We start from the raw sequence: 19774 nt of genomic DNA, 5'->3' as shown, positions 1-19774 counted from the left end.
TTACCCGCCGCCAAAGCGCTAGGCGGGTGCCCTGACGTGACTGCTACGGGCGTAACGTACGTGGTTGTTCGCTTCAGCTTATTGAGCCGGCTTATCAGCCACCTAACAGTGTTTTTCTCTCACAACAAATCAGTCGTTTCAGCTTTTCAGCTGGCTTATAAGCTGAAGCGAACAGGCCGTAAGTTGATGGTGACAACCTAGCTAATATAATCGTATATACGTAAATAAATTGTACTCTCCCGGTCGATGGCGTCCACCCGTATAGTAAATGCACGTGTGGTTTGTTTGCTGTGACTTCAGTTAGAAAAAGAAACGTGCTAATAGGCTCTAAACAATTCTGGTTCGCTCTTCCCCTGTTCTCCCAGCTAGGTGCTTCGGCGCTCATTCTTCTTCCTCCTCTGCACGTTTTCTCTCTGCAGCTTGGATTTGGGCAATGGCAAGACGTGAACTCGTTAACGGCTGCAACGGGCGGCCACGCACCATGCATGGACTGCGCTGCGTCAGCTCGATCGCTAACGCGTCACCGCTATCACACATACGGAGTACATGATACATGTACTATTTTGTGGCTTGTATTCTCAAAAACTTTTTTTGATAAATGCCGATTAGGCCCATATCAATCAGGCCGGCCCGCTGCTGACAACGAAGCGCCGACCAGACAAGTGGTGGATTGGGCCTGATTGTGCGCGACAATCAAATACCAAGCGAACGACCCTCAAAAAAAAACAAGCGAACGAGCGAAAACGTGTAGTACGCTCTTTCCTAGGTTGCGATGCTCGTGACGCGTAAAATTCTAGTAGTGTTTTGGCGCTCGCCAACACTAAAATTCATGGTCGTTCCATAAGCGTCCAATTCATGCTCTTGACATCTGTTTTGCACTGTGATTGAATCTCCATTCGTCCCCCTCAGCTCCGGTGAGGTCCGACTCCGACATGGTTGGTGTGAAGGTGGTCGTTTGGGGGTGGGGTTTTCATGAAAAATTCAGTGGGCTTAGAGGTAGGCCTCATTTGACCGTGGTGCCAGGCAGAGCGGCGGCGTCAAGGCGATCGTAGAGGATATGATAGTACCGGTTGGGCGATGCCGGGGCCGGGGTGACGGTGGGTGTGCAATACCAACTGCAAGTCTGCAACCGTCGTATAGAATCAGATGAGCATCGCGTGACGCTCGTCGAACAGTCCACAGAATCACTGATGCACATCGCGTAAAGGCATGATGATAAGCATTCCTGCTAGGCAGGTAAAAGGAGTCCATCAAATATGGCTCGCGAATAGGATATTTTTGCATATTTTTTTCGCTTTTTCGCACTTCAATGATCGCAGTAGATGCGTGATGCTTCGTCACATTATAAGATGCCTAGATTATAAAAGCCGGAGATACACATAGCTCTAATCGGCCGAGCATTTCAAGATGCCTGCCTGGATATAAAGCTAGCTACGGATCGACGAGCACATATCCATTGCCGCCGGCCTGCAGCCACCTTACCATCCAGAGGAGCAAGTGGTCGATCGGGCACAGATGCTCTCACTCTCGCCGCGGCGCCTATAAAACGCCAGATTTCCCCAGGCAGATCGATCAGATACACCAACACAGAGCAAAAGGGAACTAGCTCATCAGCATGGATGCGACTGTGAAGTGTGGCAATGCCGGCTACGGCTACGGCTATGGCGCCTACGGCTACGGCTACGGCAACAGCAAGCCCCAGATGAACTACCACCGCCAAAGCACCGAGTCCGTGACCACCCTCGTCACGGAGATCAACCGCATGAGCGTCAACGACAAGCCCGGCTGCGGTGGCGCCGGCGCCGGCGGCGTGCAGAAGCAGGCGGCCTACAAGGAGGAGGAGGTGTTCGTGGAGCAGGACCAAGGGTCGTACGGCGGCTACCATGGTGGCGGCGCCGTGCAGGCGTATACGACGTGCGAGGGTGCCGCAGCCGGCGTGAAGAACCACGGCTACAAGCAGGAGAAGTACGGCGAGGCCGACGGTGGGTACGGTTCCCACTACGGCGTAAAGAAGCAAGGCTACGAGCAGGAGGCCTGCGGGCAAACCAACGCGGGCCATGGTGGTGCTCACTACGGCGGTGCTGCCGGCGCCGTGCAGACGTACGCCTACGACCAGCAGGCGGCGTACGGCGTGCAGCAGCACGGCTACCAGAAGGACGCGTACGGCGGAGCCGTGAAGAAAGACAGCTACCAGCAGCACGAGTCGTACGGCGACTGCGGCGCAGGGTATGGCGGCTCTCACTACGGTGGTGGCGCCGGAGTGCAGACGAACGCCGCCTACAAGCAGCATGAGAAGTACGGCGAAGCCGACGGAGGGTACGGCGCCTACTACGGCGGCGGCGCCGGCGTGAAGAAGCAGCAAGGATACAAGCAGGAGTCCTACGGAGAAAACGGCGCTGGCTACGGTGCTCATCACTACGGCGGCGGCGGCGTGGAGCAGCACGGCTACAACCAGAAGCACAAGGATGCCTACGGCGGCGGAGCCGTGAAGAAAAGCAACTACCAGCACGAGTCGTACGGCGACTGCGACGCCGGGTACGGCTCTCACTACGGCGGCGGCGCCGTCCAGAAGTACGGGTACAAGCAGGACGTGTACGGCGGCAATGCCGCCGGAGGTCTCCAGCACGGCGGCGCGTACGGCTACGGGGCGCACGGGAAGGCGGGCAGGACGGACTTCGCCGGCGGCTACAACTACAACCTCAAGGCGTACGACAGCGGGAGTGAGAGCGAGAGCGACTGCGAGGAGCACGGCTACGGGGCGTACAAGCACGAGACGCACGGGGCCAGCAAGCAGGGTGGCCTGCACGGCTACGGGGCGTACAAGTACGACAAGCACGGAGCCGGCAACCTCGGCGGCGGCGGCGTGCGCCGCTACGAGTCCTACGAGAAACACGAGGAGCTCGCCGGCGGCCGCCGCTACCAGTCGTACCAGAGCACCACCCAGGAGTACACCGGCGGCGGCGGCTACGGCTACGACACGTGCCCCCCGCTCAACAACAGCCACCTCCTCGGCTACGGCGCGTAGGCATACGCTCCAACCCCGTTCGCCTACGTGCACGCACGTACGTATACTCGTATGCCATGTCATACAGACAGGCGTATCCCGGTAACCTGGTGGATGCTGGCCGGTGATGCAGTGCAGCTAAATAATCTAAGTATCTGAAAATAAGATGTATTTTCTGCCATCTTTCGATGATAATGTCTGCTCATGAAACTCATGATCATGTTGTGTATGGTATGAGTGATATTCCAAAATGCTTCTGAAAATAATCTAAGTATCCTTCTTCACCTCGCAGTTTACCATTTCCATCTGCGGCTAGAACATGGAAAGATACTGATGGCGTGGCCGTATGGCACAAGAGCTGTTCCAAGGCAAGTAATTTACCTTTTAAAACGAGGGAGGGAAAAAACTTGCCAACGTGCACCAGGTCAACAATGGGGGAAAGGAGCACTAGTATGGACATAAAGAATTCAAGATCCGTGCTAAATCGGTTACTTACATACGAGCTAGTTTCACTACGACTGAAACCAAGAGAACAGGGCTAAGAATAAGTAAGAGCAAAGGGAAGAGGATTTGAGGCTGCCTGTACAAATCTGGCCATGGAATTGCATCTCCATGGAGCTGAGCTTGGATGTGCATACCGGAGATGCAGGTGCCAGGTTCCCAGAACAGAAACCTTGTCATTACTCCTGAGGCGCGCTCAGCTACGCTCCTGTCAAATTTGGGGGTGTGATCCCGTGGTCCAAGTAATAAGCTTTCTCAGCATCTGCCAACCTTGTTTGAAATATTCCCCATTCTTTTCGACAGCGTGCTCTTACCTGTGGCACCGCGACAGAGAACAGCAAGATAAAATTCTTACATATTCATGTCAGAAAGTAATAGTATGAAAAGTGCAAAAATATGTGCAACCGGTGATTGTTTGATAGCTTACCCCTTCCCACGGCGCTTTTCCATTCTCTGCCTTGCCCTGATAGGAATAGATGCTAAAGGATCAGAAATCACAGTATCTTTGTGCCATGTACAAATGACGTGAAACCATTAGTCTGGCATACCTGGTTACCAAGTGATGGTATAACTTGATGAACAATCCACTGGGAATCAACAACTCCAATTTTTTCATGGGCTGGCTGTTTAACATAAGACCAAATAAAAGAATCCTGGATCACTAAAAAATGACTGATCGTTGATAGGCTGCTTGATATATATGCACTAGACCAGGAATGGGGCAATGAAATTTTATATCTCTACATGCCCAAGATTCATGAAACAGAGCCCCACCAGTCCACCACATCGGAAATTGAAACCCAGCTTCTGTTTATCTATTTTCTCTAACTACATCTCATCCCATCTTCTCATCTCCACTGCCTGATTTAACGCCCAACCCTTTCCTCACCATCCCCAACCACCATAGTCTTACTCTGTACCTGGCCAACCCCTAAACCTGAAAGAACTAAATTAAAGATTCATTCTATGCGACCAGTTATGTGATCTATCCTACAACTATGCAGGATAATACTCATGTATAATTTACTTCAGAGAGTAATATGGTTAATAGATAATGGATAATGAATGTACCTCCACACATTTCCTAAGAGCAAAATCGAGACCCCATCCATGGACCAAGTCATTCTGCAGATAACTATGTGTAAGCATACTGACTTCGAATGAAGCTAAGAGATGAGTATTGACACTCCACCTGAATCATATGCCATACACAGCGCCATGCATCCCTTGAGAACACAGTTGCCATAATTTCAACGAATCTGCATATCAAATTAGATGTGAAAACAGATTTTGACAGATGGAAATTATCAAACAACAAATTATTGCACCCCCTACGCTGCACATGGTGGCAGATGGGGATCTGTACACCAGCCCGGCCTCTCCTCAGTTACTCTGCAAAAAGCAAAATATTACTACAGAAATGGATATAGGTGTGTGCGCCTGTGTGGCTACTAAGCATTGGTAAAGCAATACAGATCCAGTAGCTCACTTGTGGACTTCCTGATCACCTCTGCGCTTAGTCATTTGCCACGTTAGACCTTTGTCAGGTTCCAAACCAGGCTGAGAGATCTCCAGACCATGCTTCCTAACAAGCTTAATGTACCTGAAACAAAAAGCTTTGAGACCATCTTCCTCAAGGGGACACAGAAAAACAGAAATAACAAGGGACTGATGCTTACGCCTCTGCATTAAAATGTTCAACGCCTAGATCTTCATCCCAGATAAATATGTAGTCATAACGAGCCACAACATCAGGATGCAAAAACCGTTTGGCATACCACCTTGCGGAAACAAGTTTTTAACCTTCAACAGTCAAATACGTAAAAGACTAACAGTGTTGCAAAGACATAAATAAGTAACTTACCATTTAGTCTGCTTTCTGACACTCACATGGATAGCTCTTTTTGACCACTCAAATTCATTCCATTCTGTAGTCCGACCATCATAGTGGAACAACATAATTGTGAAGTTCTCTGAAAACTGATAAAGCAGACATAAAATATTATTTTAAATAAGAATACCCTTATGAAGACAGTGAATAGTTCATGAGGATGCATGAATCAATTGTATGATATCAGTTATAGACTATCTATTCGCTAAGGTGAAGCATTGCTAGATGTCTAAGAAATTACCTTTTTTACCGCAGCATCAATATTTGCCTTCTGAGAGTATCCAACTGTAAATGTCACAAGGTACCTTGGTTGGCTAGTAAGATCCTGATGGTATAGATCATGTATTTTAGATGATGCTCACAAAAGGAAGATTTAAAACTTTTAAAAACGTCATTTGTTAAATGTACTGAGAAGTGACAAAAACAATAACCAACCTCACTAGGTTCACCCCACAATCTTCGGAGATAAAGGTCTGTTTCAGACGCAACAATGCCTGGTGGGAGCCTTTCAGCACCTTTAGGGTTTGTTGGAACATAAATCTGAGAAAATAATTTTGCAAGATTAACCAGAGGGAAAAAGGGATAAAACAAAAGGCAGCTGATATGTTTGATGAGACACCATCTATTCAGTTCATTGTGTTATATGCTAACAGATGAAAGCTAATGTAGGCAGAATTTCCTAGACTAAAAGTGTTCATGAACTTGAAACTTACACATCATGCATGGAAATAAAACACTAGTAAAATTGACCACAGAGTATGCATAGTACAATAACAAGCATGTGATTAGTCACCAAACTGCATGAGCACATAACAACCATAGGAAAGTACAAGACTGGCAAAGTACCTTCGGAATTTCATCTGGGTTAGAAACCGAATTGTTCTTGTGACTAGCTGCAGACGTCCATGCATGGTTCAATAATGTTTGGGTTGTAATGCCAGAGTTTCTATCTTCAATATAGGATATAATGCTGGAAGGAAAGTGAAGCTACAAAATGTAGCAGGTCAAGATTTTCTATAAACAGGGCATGTGGCATTAGAAGACGAGAGAAGCAGATGATCCTTTTTTACCTTTGTTATATTAACTGTAGGGAAGGAAATGCCAAACAAGTACCCTAGCATAACACCGACAACTGCTGAGAATATTATTCGCATGCTCTCATTTGATCTTGGCACACTGCTGCTGTAAGGATTGACAGTACATTATGATGTGTGCAAATGGCCATGGAAAAAAGAACTCGTTATTTGTTACATACAGTAGTGCAATGCATAGACACTAAGCATTGAACATACCTACGTCCTAAAATGCCAGGCTTTGCCATGATGTGTGTTATCCTTTCGTGACAAGCAAACTTGTTGACAGGATGGTATTGGCACTGCTGAAGCACTTGTACCTGTTGAATAAAAGATGGTAAGTCGGATCTTATCCATGATGGTAAGATGGCATTGCCCCTGCTTCTGTTTATGGGTAATGGTCTTAGTTTGGCACATCTTTTGGTTATTCTGCTCGAAACTCTTTCTTTTGATGGAAGTTGGATGTAAACTCTCTAAACTGGTTACGCTACCTTGCTGGAGTCTCTTATCTCTTGTTTTCCATGTCCCATGCTTATCTTATGAGTCTTTGTGTGTGCTTAGACTCTCCCTGGATGGATTCCCCCTCTGTTTTATCTATAAATCATAACAAAACTTGGAGTATTTTGTCCTGGAATATTCGTGGTATTAATTCCCAAGAGAAATGGGACCATATTAGAAACAAAATCTCGGGAAGTGGTGCTGCTATTGTGTGTTTGCAAGAGACAAAAAGATAATCATTTGATCAATCTTATATTTCCAAATTCTGTCCTAGGCATTTGAACAAGTTTGCTTTTGTTCCTTCCATTGGTGCTTCAGGTGGTATGCTTATTGTTTGGAATAGTGCTCTGTTTCGAGGGGATGTGAGCCATGAAAATAATTATGCCATCGCCATGAAATTCAGTTCGAATGCCTCTGATGCAGTGTTTCATGTCTCTAATGTGTATGGACCCTCTGCACCTGCTGAGAAAGCTGCGTTTGTTAACTGGCTTTAAAATTTTGACGCCTCCTCTTTTGATGACTGGATTTTAGTTGGGGATTTCAACTTTATTCAATCTCCAACAGATAGAAACAAGCCTGGAGGTTGTCTCAGTGACATGTTGCTTTTCAATGATCTCATTCAACATCTGGATTTAATTGATATACCTTTTGAGGGCAGGCAATTCACTTGGAGTAGCATGCAGGATGATGCTTTGCTTGAGAAGCTTGACTGGGTTTTTACATCAGCATCATGGTCCCTGTCCTATCCTGCTACCTGTGTCAAACCTCGCTCAAAGCCAATTTCAGATCAGATCCCTTATGTTGTCAGAATGGACTCTCACATTCCAAAAGCTTCGATATTCAGATTTGAAAACTATTGGGCAGATTTTCCAGGTTTCTTTGACACTGTTCAGTTGCATTGGCACTCAAATCCTTTCTTTTGCTAATATGGCTAAGACCATCAGTGGTAAATTCAAGCAGCTAAGGGTTGGTTTAAAACAGTGGAGCAAGGAACTTTCTAAGCTTAACAAGCTTATTAATAACTGCAGTTGGGTTCTAGCTCTCTTGGATGGGTTAGAAGAGAAGGCTTAGTCTCATTGAATCAAATTTTAGAAAGATTGTTAAGTCTCACCTGCAGAATCTATTGGAAGCAAAGAGATTGTATTGGAAGCAGAGATCCACAGTAAGGTGGGTCAAGTTCGGTGATGAAAACTCAAGTTTGTTTCAGGCAATGGCTACTCACTCGTTCAGAAGAAACTACATTGCTTCTCTTCTTTTAGAAGATGGTTCTACTGTCAGTGATCATGTTTTGAAAGTTGGTGTACTATGGAATTCTTTTAAAGACAGATTGGGGGTCTCAAAGTTTAGTGAAATGCAATTTGATCTCAATGCCCTAATCCAAGCTATTCAGCTTCCTGTGCTTGATGAGCCCTTTTCCAAGGAAGAAATTGACAGAGCTGTCAAGGAGATGGCCCCTGACCATGCCCCTGGTCCAGATGGTTTTAATGGCTTCTTCATGAAAAAGTGTTGGCACATCATCTCAGAAGATTTCTACAAATTTTGTGAAGCTTTTGTGAACTGTTCAGTGAATCTTGAATGTATCAAGGGATCCTTCATCACTCTTATTCCTAAAAAAGACTGCCCCCTCACAGTGAATGATTACAGACCAATCTCCTTGCTGAACTATTCTTTGAAACTGCTCGCAAAGCTTCTAGCAAACAGGTTACAGGTGGTAATTCTGAGAGTTATTCATGCTAATCAATACGGTTTCCTCAAGGGAAGGACTATTCAGGATTGTCTTGCATGGGCTTTTCAATTCTTGCATATTTGCCATCAAAGCAAGAAAGAAATTGTTATACTAAAACTAGATTTTGAAAAGGCATTTGACAAGATAGAGCATCAAGTTCCTGGACATGTTTAGGCATAAAGGTTTTTCTGCCAAGTGGGTTAAATGGATTGAAATGGTCCTCTCTTCTGGATCTTCTTCTGTGCTGCTTAATGGGGTTCCTGGGAAACCATTCAAATGCAAGCGTGGAGTTAGACAGGGTGATCCCTTATCCCCTTTACTGTTTGTGCTTGCAGCTGACCTGTTACAATCAGTTATCAATGATGTAGCCAACAATCATATTTTACAACATCCCTTAGGGGATAGTTTTGGGGGAGATTATCCTATTGTCCAATACGCAGATGATACCTTGATAATCATGCCAGCAGATGAGCAACAGCTTCTTAGCCTCAAAAGCATTCTTGACACTTATGCAGTCTCCACTGGACTGAGAGTTAACTTCATGAAATCCTCTCTTGTGCCAATCAATGTTGAGCCTCATAAGGCTTCTTCTCTTGCTGCTGCCATAGGATGTCAAGTTGGCTCGATGCCATTCACCTATCTTGGGCTCTTGGCTTGCCTCTTAGAACTACAAGACCTGCAGTTGATGAATATATGCCTTTACTAAACAGAATTGAGAGGAGAATGATGGGACTGAACAAACTTCTATCTTATGCTGGCAGACTAATTCTGGTCAATTCAGTGCTATCTTCTCTGCCCACCTTTTATCTTTGCACCTTGAAGCTTCCTGTTGGGGTTATCCAACAGATTGATTGCTATAGGAAACACTACCTTTGGGATAAAGGAGATATCAACAGAAAAGGTAGATGTTTAGTTGCTTGGAAAGATGCACGCAGATCCAAAGAGCAAGGAGAATTGGGCATTATTGATTTAAAAACACAGAACACTTCTCTCCTCATGAAATCCCTCCATAAGTTTTATAATCATGAGATTATACCATGGGTCTCCCTCACCTGGCGCTGCTTATATTCAAATGATGTTGTCCCACACATGAAAAGGCTAGTAGGCTCTTTTTGGTGGAGAGATGTGATGACGCTATCAGATAGCTTCTTAAGGATTGCTTCTTGCAAGGTTAACAAGGGGAACTCAGTTTGCTTTTGGACAGATTTATGGGACTTGGGGGCTCTAAATTTGGTCTTCCCACAGCTTTTCTCCTTTGTCAGAATAAGAATGCCTCAGTTAAGAAATTCTTGTCACAGGATGCTTATACAAATTTCTTCACACCAATGTCCCCAGTGGCTTGTGATCAACTGGCTGAACTTGTTTTCCTCATTCAAGGGTTATCAGTGAACCAATCTCTGGAAGATCAATGGTCTTATATATGGGGCTCACCTGATTACAGTTCAAAGAAGGCATACAAACAGTTGATGGGCACAACTCCTATTAGTCCCGTATTCAAATGGATGTGGAAATCATGTTGTAGGGGCAGGCATAAATTTTTCTTTTGGCTTCTCCTAAGGGACAGATTGAACACAAGAAATATTCTTCGCAGGAAACAAAGAGTCCTTGACGACTATAGTTGTGCCTTATGCAGCAGTAATTCTGAAGAAACTTTGGTACACCTATTCTTCACATGCTCTTTCAGTCAGTGGTGCTAGCGCTTTCTCAACATCCGATGGAATCTAAACCTGATGAATATGGAGATGATCATTGAAGCCAGGAGAGACTTTAATTCAAAGATTTTTAGAGAAATTGTCATGGTGGCTTGCTAGGCTATTTGGACTCATCGTAATGAAGTTATCTTTGATGGTGTGCCATTATCCCTAGGGAGGTGGAAATCAATTTTCAGGAAGAAATTTGGACTCATCTTGCATAGAGCCAAGCCACCCCTGAAAATGGACTTGGAAAACTGGTTATGTAATTTTCGTTAAGCTTCTCTCCCTCTTTTTTTCTTGGGCCTGAGGCCTTGTAAAATGTAAATATCTCCCTTTTTATTAATGGAAAATATCAGTAGGGGCCTCCCCTGCTGTCCGCCTCAAAAAAGAAACAGATAACCTTATAGCTAAGAAGCCCTCATGATATCTGCAACGCTTCAAAGAAGCCATTTTTGTCAGAAAACCCAAAACTAGCTGGGCGTGACTAGCTGATTTGGCAGTGAGCCGCCGAGCTAGCAGAAAGTAGCATTTTCTCGTAGTTTCAGGGGAACACGTAGCTGCTGGCTTCAGCATTAGCAGAACTCACTCCCAATGTAGCAAAATGTGCACCGATTGCTTTTATTCCCATTGTCCCAACACATTAATACTGTGTGTCCCCAAATCGTTGATGGCCAAAGCCAATTATAACCTATCTTGTTATAAATGTAGCATCAGAAATGAGAGAAAAGAAATAACCCAACTAATTAAGGCACAAGTTACAGTCATAGATTTGTCCGTACATCGATCAATCGATCAGCAGAACTAGAAGCAACTGTTGAACACCAACGAAAGTGCATAAACAATGCAAACCTCCCAATTCAAAAAATTTGGCGCTGGTGGACGAATCTTAGACTTGAAGCAAGATCCAAGTGAAGTGAGGTACACAGATCGTACCGCATTGAAAAGCTAGAATTTCGCACAAAAACCAAATCGGAGGCAATTCAAAATAGGAAAAAGGGGACGAATTCAACCCCAGAACGAAAGCCCCGGGCCAGATCCCCAAATCGGAGGAGGAGATGCGTATTGAGGCCGAGCACAGCCGTTTCTTACCGAATACACTGACGGTTGACGGACGCCGCGGCGGCGATCGGCCGGTGGCGGCAGCGGCAGCCCCCGGGGGCTCACCAAGCCCCGGCGACGAGGGCAGGCAGAGCCTACCGCGAGTTTGCCGTCGGGAGGGCAAGCGGCCGGTGTAGACTCCCGCGGCGGCGCCGGGAGATGGGCCGGCGGCGGGGTGAAGCGATGATGCGAGACCGGGCAAACCGGTCGACGTGGAGCGCTGGGCAGTTGTGGAATTGGGAAATGTACTGAGTATACACGCTTACTGCAGCTGAACGACTACTGACGAAAGTTGTATCACAAGCTGCTAGTCACAAACGACAATGCTAATCTCAATGCTGACAATAGAGGATTACGATATTCCAGCTGATAAAACAACTTTTGTGTCACTGGCATTGGGACCCACCATATCTTTAGCCTGAGTTCCATCGTCACTTGTCAGGTGTGGCGTGAAACTGCGATCGACAGGCAGGGACTGCTGGTTGGAAGATTTACTGAAGAAGTTTCATCTTCTAGATGTTCCGCGTTGATTGCTGAGATAATGGACAATTACCATGGACAAATCGAGCTTGAGGGAGCTTAATTTATATGGAGCAACTGACTTCATTTTCTGAAAGTATAAGATATAAGTTGATCAACCTATAGTTCCTCCTCCTTTTTTTTTTTTTTTTGGGGGGGGGGGGGGGACACTACCAAACTATTTACGCCCATAACGCCCGAATCGACATGAAAATTTCGTCATAACAGGCACATCTTGTCCCCTCGGGCAGTGCGAGGCATCGTGCCCGGCGGCCGCACGTCGCCACCTGCAGCCGCCCTTTCTTGCCGTACTTGAGGCCGAACACCCGCACGTAGAGCAGCAGGCGCGGCGGCCGCCCGTCGAGCTCGAGCCTCTTCCGCTGCTCCCTGGTGAGTTTTCCGTCCGTGACGCGCTCGACGACGCAGAACGTGCTGTCGCCCATATACACGAGCGGGCCGCCCCTGTGCCGCCTGCCCTTGGCGCGGAAGAGCCTCTCCTTCGTGAGCTTCGACGGCGGCGCCCGCTCGAGCCTGTCGGCGCTCTCGTCGCCGGTGGCGGGCGGCGCGACGTCGCAGCTGGAGAGCGGGTCCAGGACCAGCACCTCCTGCTGCTGCTGCTGCTGCTGGAAGTGGCGGAGCCAAAGCGCAGCACCTCGAAGTTGCACGGGCCTGCGGGGTCCTTCCTATCGTCCATGCTGTAGATCCTGTCGCCGACGACGACCAAGCTGCAAAAAAAAAAAAAAACAAAAAAACTGATCGGTGGTGTTAGCTTGCGGCAGGGGGACGCCGGCCGGTGATCGTCATAGTCCTGGTGTCCAGGACGAGGCCGGCGCGGCCGAGCGAGGTGGCCATGGCGAAGGTCTTGGTGCCGTGGGAGTGGGACACGAAGCGCGCGGCGTTGTTGCGCTCCGCTTCCACGCGGAGCAGCGGCGGGTCGGGCAGCGGCCGCGCGCGCGAGTCCAGGTCATCATCGGGGTCGAAGTCGCGCACGTCGATCTTGTGGATGCTGCACTCATCCTCCGACCTAGCACGGGTCAGGCTAGGCCCGGCACGAAGGCCTGGCCAACTTCGTGCCGAGCCTGGTTCGGCACTACGCCTCTACCGTGCCGGGTGCCCGCGCCACGAGCTGCAACAACGGCCCAGGCACGGGCCCACGGGCCCATTTTGTGCTGGGCCAGGCCGGCTTGACCCATGCCAGCCCAGGCACGGTGGAGCAGTCACCACCGTCGGGTGTGGAGGCCACGAGGGAGGGAGGTGATGGCTCGATGGGGTGGAGTGGGAGGGAGCGGCACCGGCGGTGGAGGAGAGGAGATGGGGAGCGGTGCCGGCGGCGGAGGGGAGCAGCTCCGGAGCGGGGACTGGGGAGCTCGAGGTCGGAGGGAAGAGCCGGTGCGCCGCACGCCGGAGTTGAGGCCTGGCGAGTGGCGAGGGAGGGAGGCGGCAGGTAACGGTGGCAGCTCAGTGGAGAACGCGGCCAGGTAACGGCGGCGGCTCGGTGGGGATTGGGGAACTTGGTGGGAACCTAGGTGGCAGCAGGATGGAGGTAAATGGATAGGGTTGGCTGGCTGTTAGTATTTATACGGGTCCTTAGCGGGCCTACTCCTTTAGATCGTGTCAGGCCGAGCCGCTCGGCGTGCTGTGGTGCTAGCCGATGCCCGACACGAGCTAGCGGGCCAGGCCAGCACAGGCACAAAGGCCGTCGTGCCGTGCCGAGCTTGGACCGGGCAAAAAAATGGGCTCTTGGGCGGGCTACCGAGCCATGAGCCATCTGGACATCTATACATCCAGCACCAAGTACAGATGCTGGTGTCGTGGCGGCGGCGACATGACTACCACGCTGCACTCTACACTACTAGAAATATGATCATTCATTCTTGATGTTAGTACTGGACGGTTTTTCGTCCAATACTGACGCGTGAAATTAGTACCTGGTAGAAATTTTCGATTCTCAGAGGCCTTTTAGTACCGGTCAATAACACCGCCCGTACTAAATCTCACCATTAGTGATGGTTGGTGTTATAATCCAATTCTAAAAGGCCTAGACCATTTAGTACCCCGTGGAGTACCATTTAGTACCAATCAATAACATCAACCGGTACTAAATGTGTTATTACCCGGTATTAAAGGTCGGGTTACTTTAAAAGGAAAGCATATCTAACTTAATTACATGTGTTGTGTAGGTGAGATGGTAGGAAAGTTTCGCGTAAAGCTTGATGTCGTGGGTTTGAATCCCATGGACCGCGCACGCGCATATTACGCATGAAATTCGCGTGTGCGGGGGCGCCTTCCGGCTGTTCATCAATTTTTTTCTTCCGATCAGTAACACCGACCGGTACTAAATGGCACATTTAGTACCATGTAGGCATTTTGACCATACTAAATGGCGTAACATTTAGTACCAAACAAGCGATACCGGACACGGTACTATACTAAATGTCGATTCTCCACTAGTGCTGTATCCACGCACTCTGCCACTGATCGGACGAGCGAGGCTAGCTAGATTATGGCCCAATTTGGCAGGGCTCCAGCTCCGGCTTCTTCTGCGGCTCCAGCTGAAGCCCTACCAAACAGTTTGGTCAAAAACGGCTCCACCCCTGGAGCACTAGAGGAGACGGAACCGTTTTATATGGAGAAGCCGGAGCTAGAAAAAGTGACTCCTTCGACTCCGGCTCATTTTTAAGAGGAGCCCAACCAAACTGGCCTAGGATCGGGTGTGTCGTGGTGGTGGCGGCGGCATCGACATGACTCCTACGCGGCTTGTTCCACCAATTGTACGGACAAGCGAGGCTAGCTAGAATAGATTATGGGGGTGTTTGGATAGCAGGTGCTAAAATTTAGCACATGCCTCCCAAATACCCCCTACACAGGGCTGATACAGCCAATGACCACAAAGGGCGGCGCCGCTCGCCGACGTGGCGGTTGTGTCAGCATCAGCCCCACCGGTCAGCCCCACCACTCCCGCTCCCGCAACCACCTCGTTATCTATCCACCTATCATACACCGAGTTCACTGGACCACAAACACGACGGCCCTAGTTCACGAGTCCACCTCTCCGGTACACCACACAAAAGCCATCAATAGGGCCCAAACGTCGTCAGGCAGTGATGCCATCACCCCCGCCACCTTCTTCTGTGCACCTGGCACACGTGAACCGGTGACTCAAGCACCATGATGCACGGACCACGGGACATTGACCCTCCCCACCTCTTGGCCCTACCTGTCGGATCTCATCTTGCTTGAAATTGCTAGATGCGCCCGAGAAACTGTACCCACACGATTATTTCAAGCTCTCCTCTTATCTAAATATTCCATCAAAATTCCAAAAAAAACATTGGAGGGTCCTACAAGCCTATCTAGGCCCTTTTACACACTGTTTGCACATAATTTAGTTCCAAATCCAAATATCATCCATTCATCTAATAGCAATCTTAGTTTAGTTTACATGGAAAATCACTATTTATTCCCTGTACTTTTAACAATCCCAGCAAAATTTCCAAAAATATCCTAGACCTATCTAAGCATATCCATGTGCTTCAAAATCCAAGATCATGCCAAATATCTATATTCTCATATCTTCTATATTTAATCCTTTAGAAAATTCTTATCTTTTATTCTAGAAAACCATCTGTAGTTTCCTTTACTTCCATAAATCCAGGAAGATTCCTGAAATTCCCATAAACTTCATAGATCCCCTAAACCAAGTCTCAAATCCAACAAAGGTCGTACCTCATCTAATCTCAACAGAAACTTTCAAAATACTAAAAAACCCTAATTTCCAATTGAGCATTGTCCAAGGCCTTAAGCCTCTCTCACCTTTATTTCCATCTTCTAAGTAAGCTTTGGATTACTATTTGTTGATGATTTATTTTGTGCTTTAGTTGTTTTTGTTAGCCTAGCACGATAACAAGAAGAGATTGACGATAAAGCCAGAAGCTCAGTAATAATTTTGAAGCTAGTGTTATAACCTAAAACTCACTAATTAAGGAGTGTTAACTAGAGTTTAACATCATTTGAAAGCAAGAAAGACAAGTCCTAAGACAACCATAGGTTAACTCAGAAAAACGTAGATCTAGCTAATACTTGCTATGCAATACCATCTAGCATGGGTGTATATGAGGTAACCAACAGAGACCACAAATATGTAGTTCATATGTTAGATAAAACACGTAGAAGATGGTAGCTCACTGGTATTCCTTTTGTACGACAGCAAAAAAAAAACTTGAAATCTTTCTAGCTCAGAAGTAGTACATATTTTGTTAGGTGGCGTATATTTTGGAAAGCGGTAAACCAAACCTCATGCTCATTACATTCATTGGAAGATTTGATTACCTTACGATAGGCACCAAGAACTTACAAGAAGAGGTGGGGGAAGATAGGCAAGGTTTAGATTTTCAGAGCGGGTGGGTAGTTTCACTAGTTGCGAAGCAGGTGGAGCAACAGTGATTAGGTTGGGAAGAAGACGATGCAGCGGGAAGGGATGGCCGTAGGGAGGAATTAATGTGTTAGGGACTGTAGGATGCTCTGAAAGCGTAGAGACGAAGTTCGAGGCTTGAAATTGGAGTTTGAATTGGAGTCGGATGAGCACGAGGGAGGGAAAACAGGCAACAGAGGGAATTTGACTTCGCTTGAGATTATGCCACTCCAGTCCTCCCACGTTGTTGATTGGGCCGCGATTATGGCTCCCGAGAATCGTACCTAAATCGTCTGTCACTCCCCATCAAGGGGCAGGGGTAGGGGTGGGCCGCTGGCGCTCCGTACTTCGCAGCGGCCTAGTGTATTTTATTTTGTTAATTGAAAAAAACGATGACACATTGTGTTAAATGACATAAACACAATAAAAGTTTATTTTGTTTATAAAGATGCATAGATAAATTAGATATTGTGTATTATAAAATCATATTAGTAATGCTTGGGACTTGCAGGAACTACAAACCTCCTTACCTCAACAGCTCTTGCTTCCTCCTCGCTTAATAACGCTTATATTATCCTGATGTCAATTTGAGATAGTACTTCTACAAGCATCAAAAATTACCCGAGGTAGGGAATGTGGATGGGTAAGCTCAAGCTTGCTACCAAACACGGCCGTTATGAGGGTTGTGCTTTCCATCCCTCACAACTCCATGACCTTCTTCAAAAAAATTATTTTTCCCGTAACCTTTCACTTTTGGAAATTTTTAGACAATTTCTCAGGATATTTTTCTCTACAACTTGAAAATTATTCTATGACTTCTACACATAAGTTTTCTATTGTTCATCCTTTCTGAGAAAACTTGTTTCAAATAAGTTTTCTCAATAACTTGTGGAACTATAGCTCCACCAACTAACATTTTTCTTGTGGGCTTCATCCACTTTGAAAATATGAGAGAGAGAGAGAGAGAGAGAGAGAGAGAAAGGGGGGCACCTATGTGGTTTGCATAAGCTAGTTAAGTCATACAAATTTAAAACCCAATCGACCCAATTAGAAGATCAATTCAACATTTTAACACAACATATTAAACATTGTAACATATCAAATTCAACATAAAAAAATACTAGATTCAACATTTTGTGAAAATATAGATCAACCTCCTATAGAAAAAAATATTACATTCAACATTTTCCCCTGGCTACTTCAACATCTCAATCAAATGAATTCAATTTTTTTTAAAAAAAGGATCAACATTTTGAAGCTGTTATTTTTGTATTCTTCTTCAACCTAGGATGGCGGTAGGGACAGCGCGCCCGTGGAACAGGCGGACAGCGGTGGGACCGGCCTACGCGGGGGGTGACGTGCCCACGGAGCCGATGGATGGCGACAGGGTCGGCGCATGTGGGGGGCTTCACGTCCGGGGGGTGGTGGCATGGCCAGCACGTGCGAAGGCCAGCGCATCCGCGGAGTATAGTGGCGGCGCCGTCACGAGAGGAGGCCAGTGCATCCGCAAGGAATAGCGGCGCAGCAGCTGGCGCACGTAGGGAAGCGCGTCCACAGGGGCGACGACAGGCATAGGGGCGGCCCTAGGGTTGAGAAGATTAGGATGCATCCAACGATCAATATTGTGTGCACGAATCTCAAACACCGGAAGTATATTGAGAAAAAACTTTAGAAAGTTGTATAGCTTTGCCGAAGAGAGTAAGAAAAGAAAAAACGGAGCGGTTGCATCACGCGAACTTGATTGTGGTTTAGGGTTCACAGAACTCTAAAACTGGCCGAAGCTAGCGCACCCAATCCACATGGCACACCGGTATGTGCCACCCGTGCTCGCAGGTACGGGCGTATGGCACCGACGGCCCGTGGCTCGCTCTGCGTAGATACGCCTGACCCAACATCATCCACAAATCCTTGACCATCCCTGGTCAGGCGCTGGCAGCGCTGCGCTGGGTTTGACTTGCAGGAAGTACAAACCACCTCACCTCAACAGCTCTTGCTTCCTCCTCGCTTAATGCTTATATTATCTTATATTATCGTGACGATGTCTACAAGCATTAAACATTAGGGAATGTGGACGCATGTCACGAGGGTTGTGCTCGATCCCTCACAACTCCATGACACTTTTTTCAAAAAAAATTATTTTCGCAACTTTCCACTTTTAGGAAATTATAACTTATTCACGTAAACTTTACGCTTAACATCTCTAGATATTTTGTAAGGACAACTTCTCGGGATAATTCTTCTAGTGTTCATCCGCTCTAAGAAAACTTGTTTAAAATAAGTTTTCTGAATAACTAACTTTTATTTTCAAAAAATAACTAAATTGTGGAACTATAACTCAACCGACTAACATTTTTTCACGTGGACTTCATCCACCTTGAAAATGAGAGTAGGAAAAAAACGGAGCGGTGGCATCACGCGAGCTTGAGCCCAGATATGCTGGAGCCCATGGGCGCGCACGGCACGGGCTCCTTTGCAGCCTGCAAGCAAGGAAAGGAGAGAGCAGCTCTGCTGGTTCCGCCCAACTGAGTGCACATCGGGCCCACGTCGTTGACAACACTTTCGGCCGTTCCCTCGATTTCCTGCTCGAGTTGTTTTTTTTTCAGCCACAAGGCCTGGTCACTTCGGGCGTATTGGATCGCTGCGTCTAGCCCAGCCAGGCAGGCTGCCGAGATGCAGCGTCTATGTTATTGGTTGCTTGAAGCATCCTTTGGGCCTAGCTTGCGCCGTGCAAAATCCTCCCTGACTTTTTTTTTTCTCGCGTCTCCGCAACCTGACTCACGCGGGCGCAACAAGCCGTGCAGGAGAGTGATCAAAATAGCTTGCTGCGGCCTGACATCCATGCAACCAATCATATGCTCCCTACAGCCTAGCTGGAATAAAGCAAACAACCAAACAAATCGGTCTTGCATGCGCTAGGCCTAACTGACGGCAGCCTTGTTGTCTGGTGCGAGGCAGGCTCAGTACTCACTTACCAGAGAGTTTCCTTTGAGGACCTAAATCACTTCCTCCCTTTTCCAGGATCAGCAAAACCTGCCGGAGCAAGCGAACCCGATCCACACGGCACGCCGGTATGTGCCACTCATACTCGCAAGTATGGCGCCAGAGACTCGTGCCCCTCTCTGCGTAGATACTCCTGATCCGACATCCACAGACCCTTGACCCTTCCTGGTCAGGCGCTGGCAGGGCTGGGCTGGCCTGGCATGGCACCGCGGCTGCGCGCGTGGCACATGAACGGAGAGCTTCTCCCTCTTGTACCGGCACCGGCCATTCATGGCGCGCAGACACGGGCACGTGCCCCCGTGTGTGTGCGCGGTGGTTCTTCCACTGGTGGAAAACACACGTTTGGTCCCGATTGGATA

General features: G+C 47.5%; 2 protein-coding genes across 9 annotated transcripts; one reads left to right on the top strand and one right to left on the bottom strand.

Annotated features, from left to right (window-relative positions):
* Positions 1-1465: 1465 nt before the first annotated feature.
* Positions 1466-3274, top strand: LOC101770450 (glycine-rich cell wall structural protein 1.8). The gene has a single exon (XM_004970948.4). It carries the CDS (start codon positions 1616-1618, stop codon positions 3023-3025), a length of 1410 nt encoding a protein of 469 aa, XP_004971005.1. The 5' UTR covers positions 1466-1615; the 3' UTR covers positions 3026-3274.
* Positions 3275-3411: 137 nt separating this feature from the next.
* On the bottom strand, positions 3412-11747 carry LOC101768420. Of its 8 annotated transcripts, none has more exons than XM_022826407.1 (16): positions 11477-11747; positions 7613-9369; positions 6689-6789; positions 6467-6578; positions 6243-6383; positions 5832-5936; positions 5638-5721; positions 5370-5485; positions 5185-5286; positions 4995-5108; positions 4841-4897; positions 4698-4764; positions 4577-4630; positions 4054-4128; positions 3933-3968; positions 3412-3819 (listed from the first exon to the last, which is right to left on the bottom strand). In XM_022826407.1, the coding sequence occupies exons 3-16, from the start codon at positions 6715-6717 to the stop codon at positions 3706-3708; spliced, it is 1206 nt and encodes a 401-aa protein (XP_022682142.1). In that variant the 5' UTR covers positions 6718-6789; positions 7613-9369; positions 11477-11747; the 3' UTR covers positions 3412-3705. The 8 variants fall into 8 exon arrangements, with proteins under 8 accessions (XP_022682142.1, XP_022682145.1, XP_012701818.1 ...); XM_022826410.1 differs by having other exon boundaries at positions 6467-6575; XM_012846364.2 differs by having other exon boundaries at positions 7613-7721.
* Between the last annotated feature and the right edge of the window lie 8027 nt (positions 11748-19774).

Source organism: Setaria italica, chromosome V, assembly GCF_000263155.2.
Source record: "Setaria italica strain Yugu1 chromosome V, Setaria_italica_v2.0, whole genome shotgun sequence".
In the NCBI taxonomy this organism is placed as follows: Eukaryota; Viridiplantae; Streptophyta; class Magnoliopsida; order Poales; family Poaceae; genus Setaria; species Setaria italica.
The sequence above is the reverse complement of the archived record's forward strand: the minus strand, read 5'-3'. Positions and strand labels throughout refer to the sequence as shown.

Excerpts from the sequence above, each read along its gene's own strand:
- LOC101768420 (XM_012846363.3), bottom strand. The coding sequence starts at position 6,999 with ATGGGACATGGAAAACAAGAGATAAGAGACTCCAGCAAG. Across the intron at positions 6,579-6,688 it reads CCTGGCATTTTAGGACGTAG|CAGCAGTGTGCCAAGATCAA; the intron begins GTATGTTCAATG and ends CAATCCTTACAG. Across the intron at positions 6,384-6,466 it reads CTACAGTTAATATAACAAAG|CTTCACTTTCCTTCCAGCAT; the intron begins GTAAAAAAGGAT and ends TACATTTTGTAG.
- LOC101770450 (XM_004970948.4), top strand. The coding sequence starts at position 1,616 with ATGGATGCGACTGTGAAGTGTGGCAATGCCGGCTACGGCTACGGCTAT.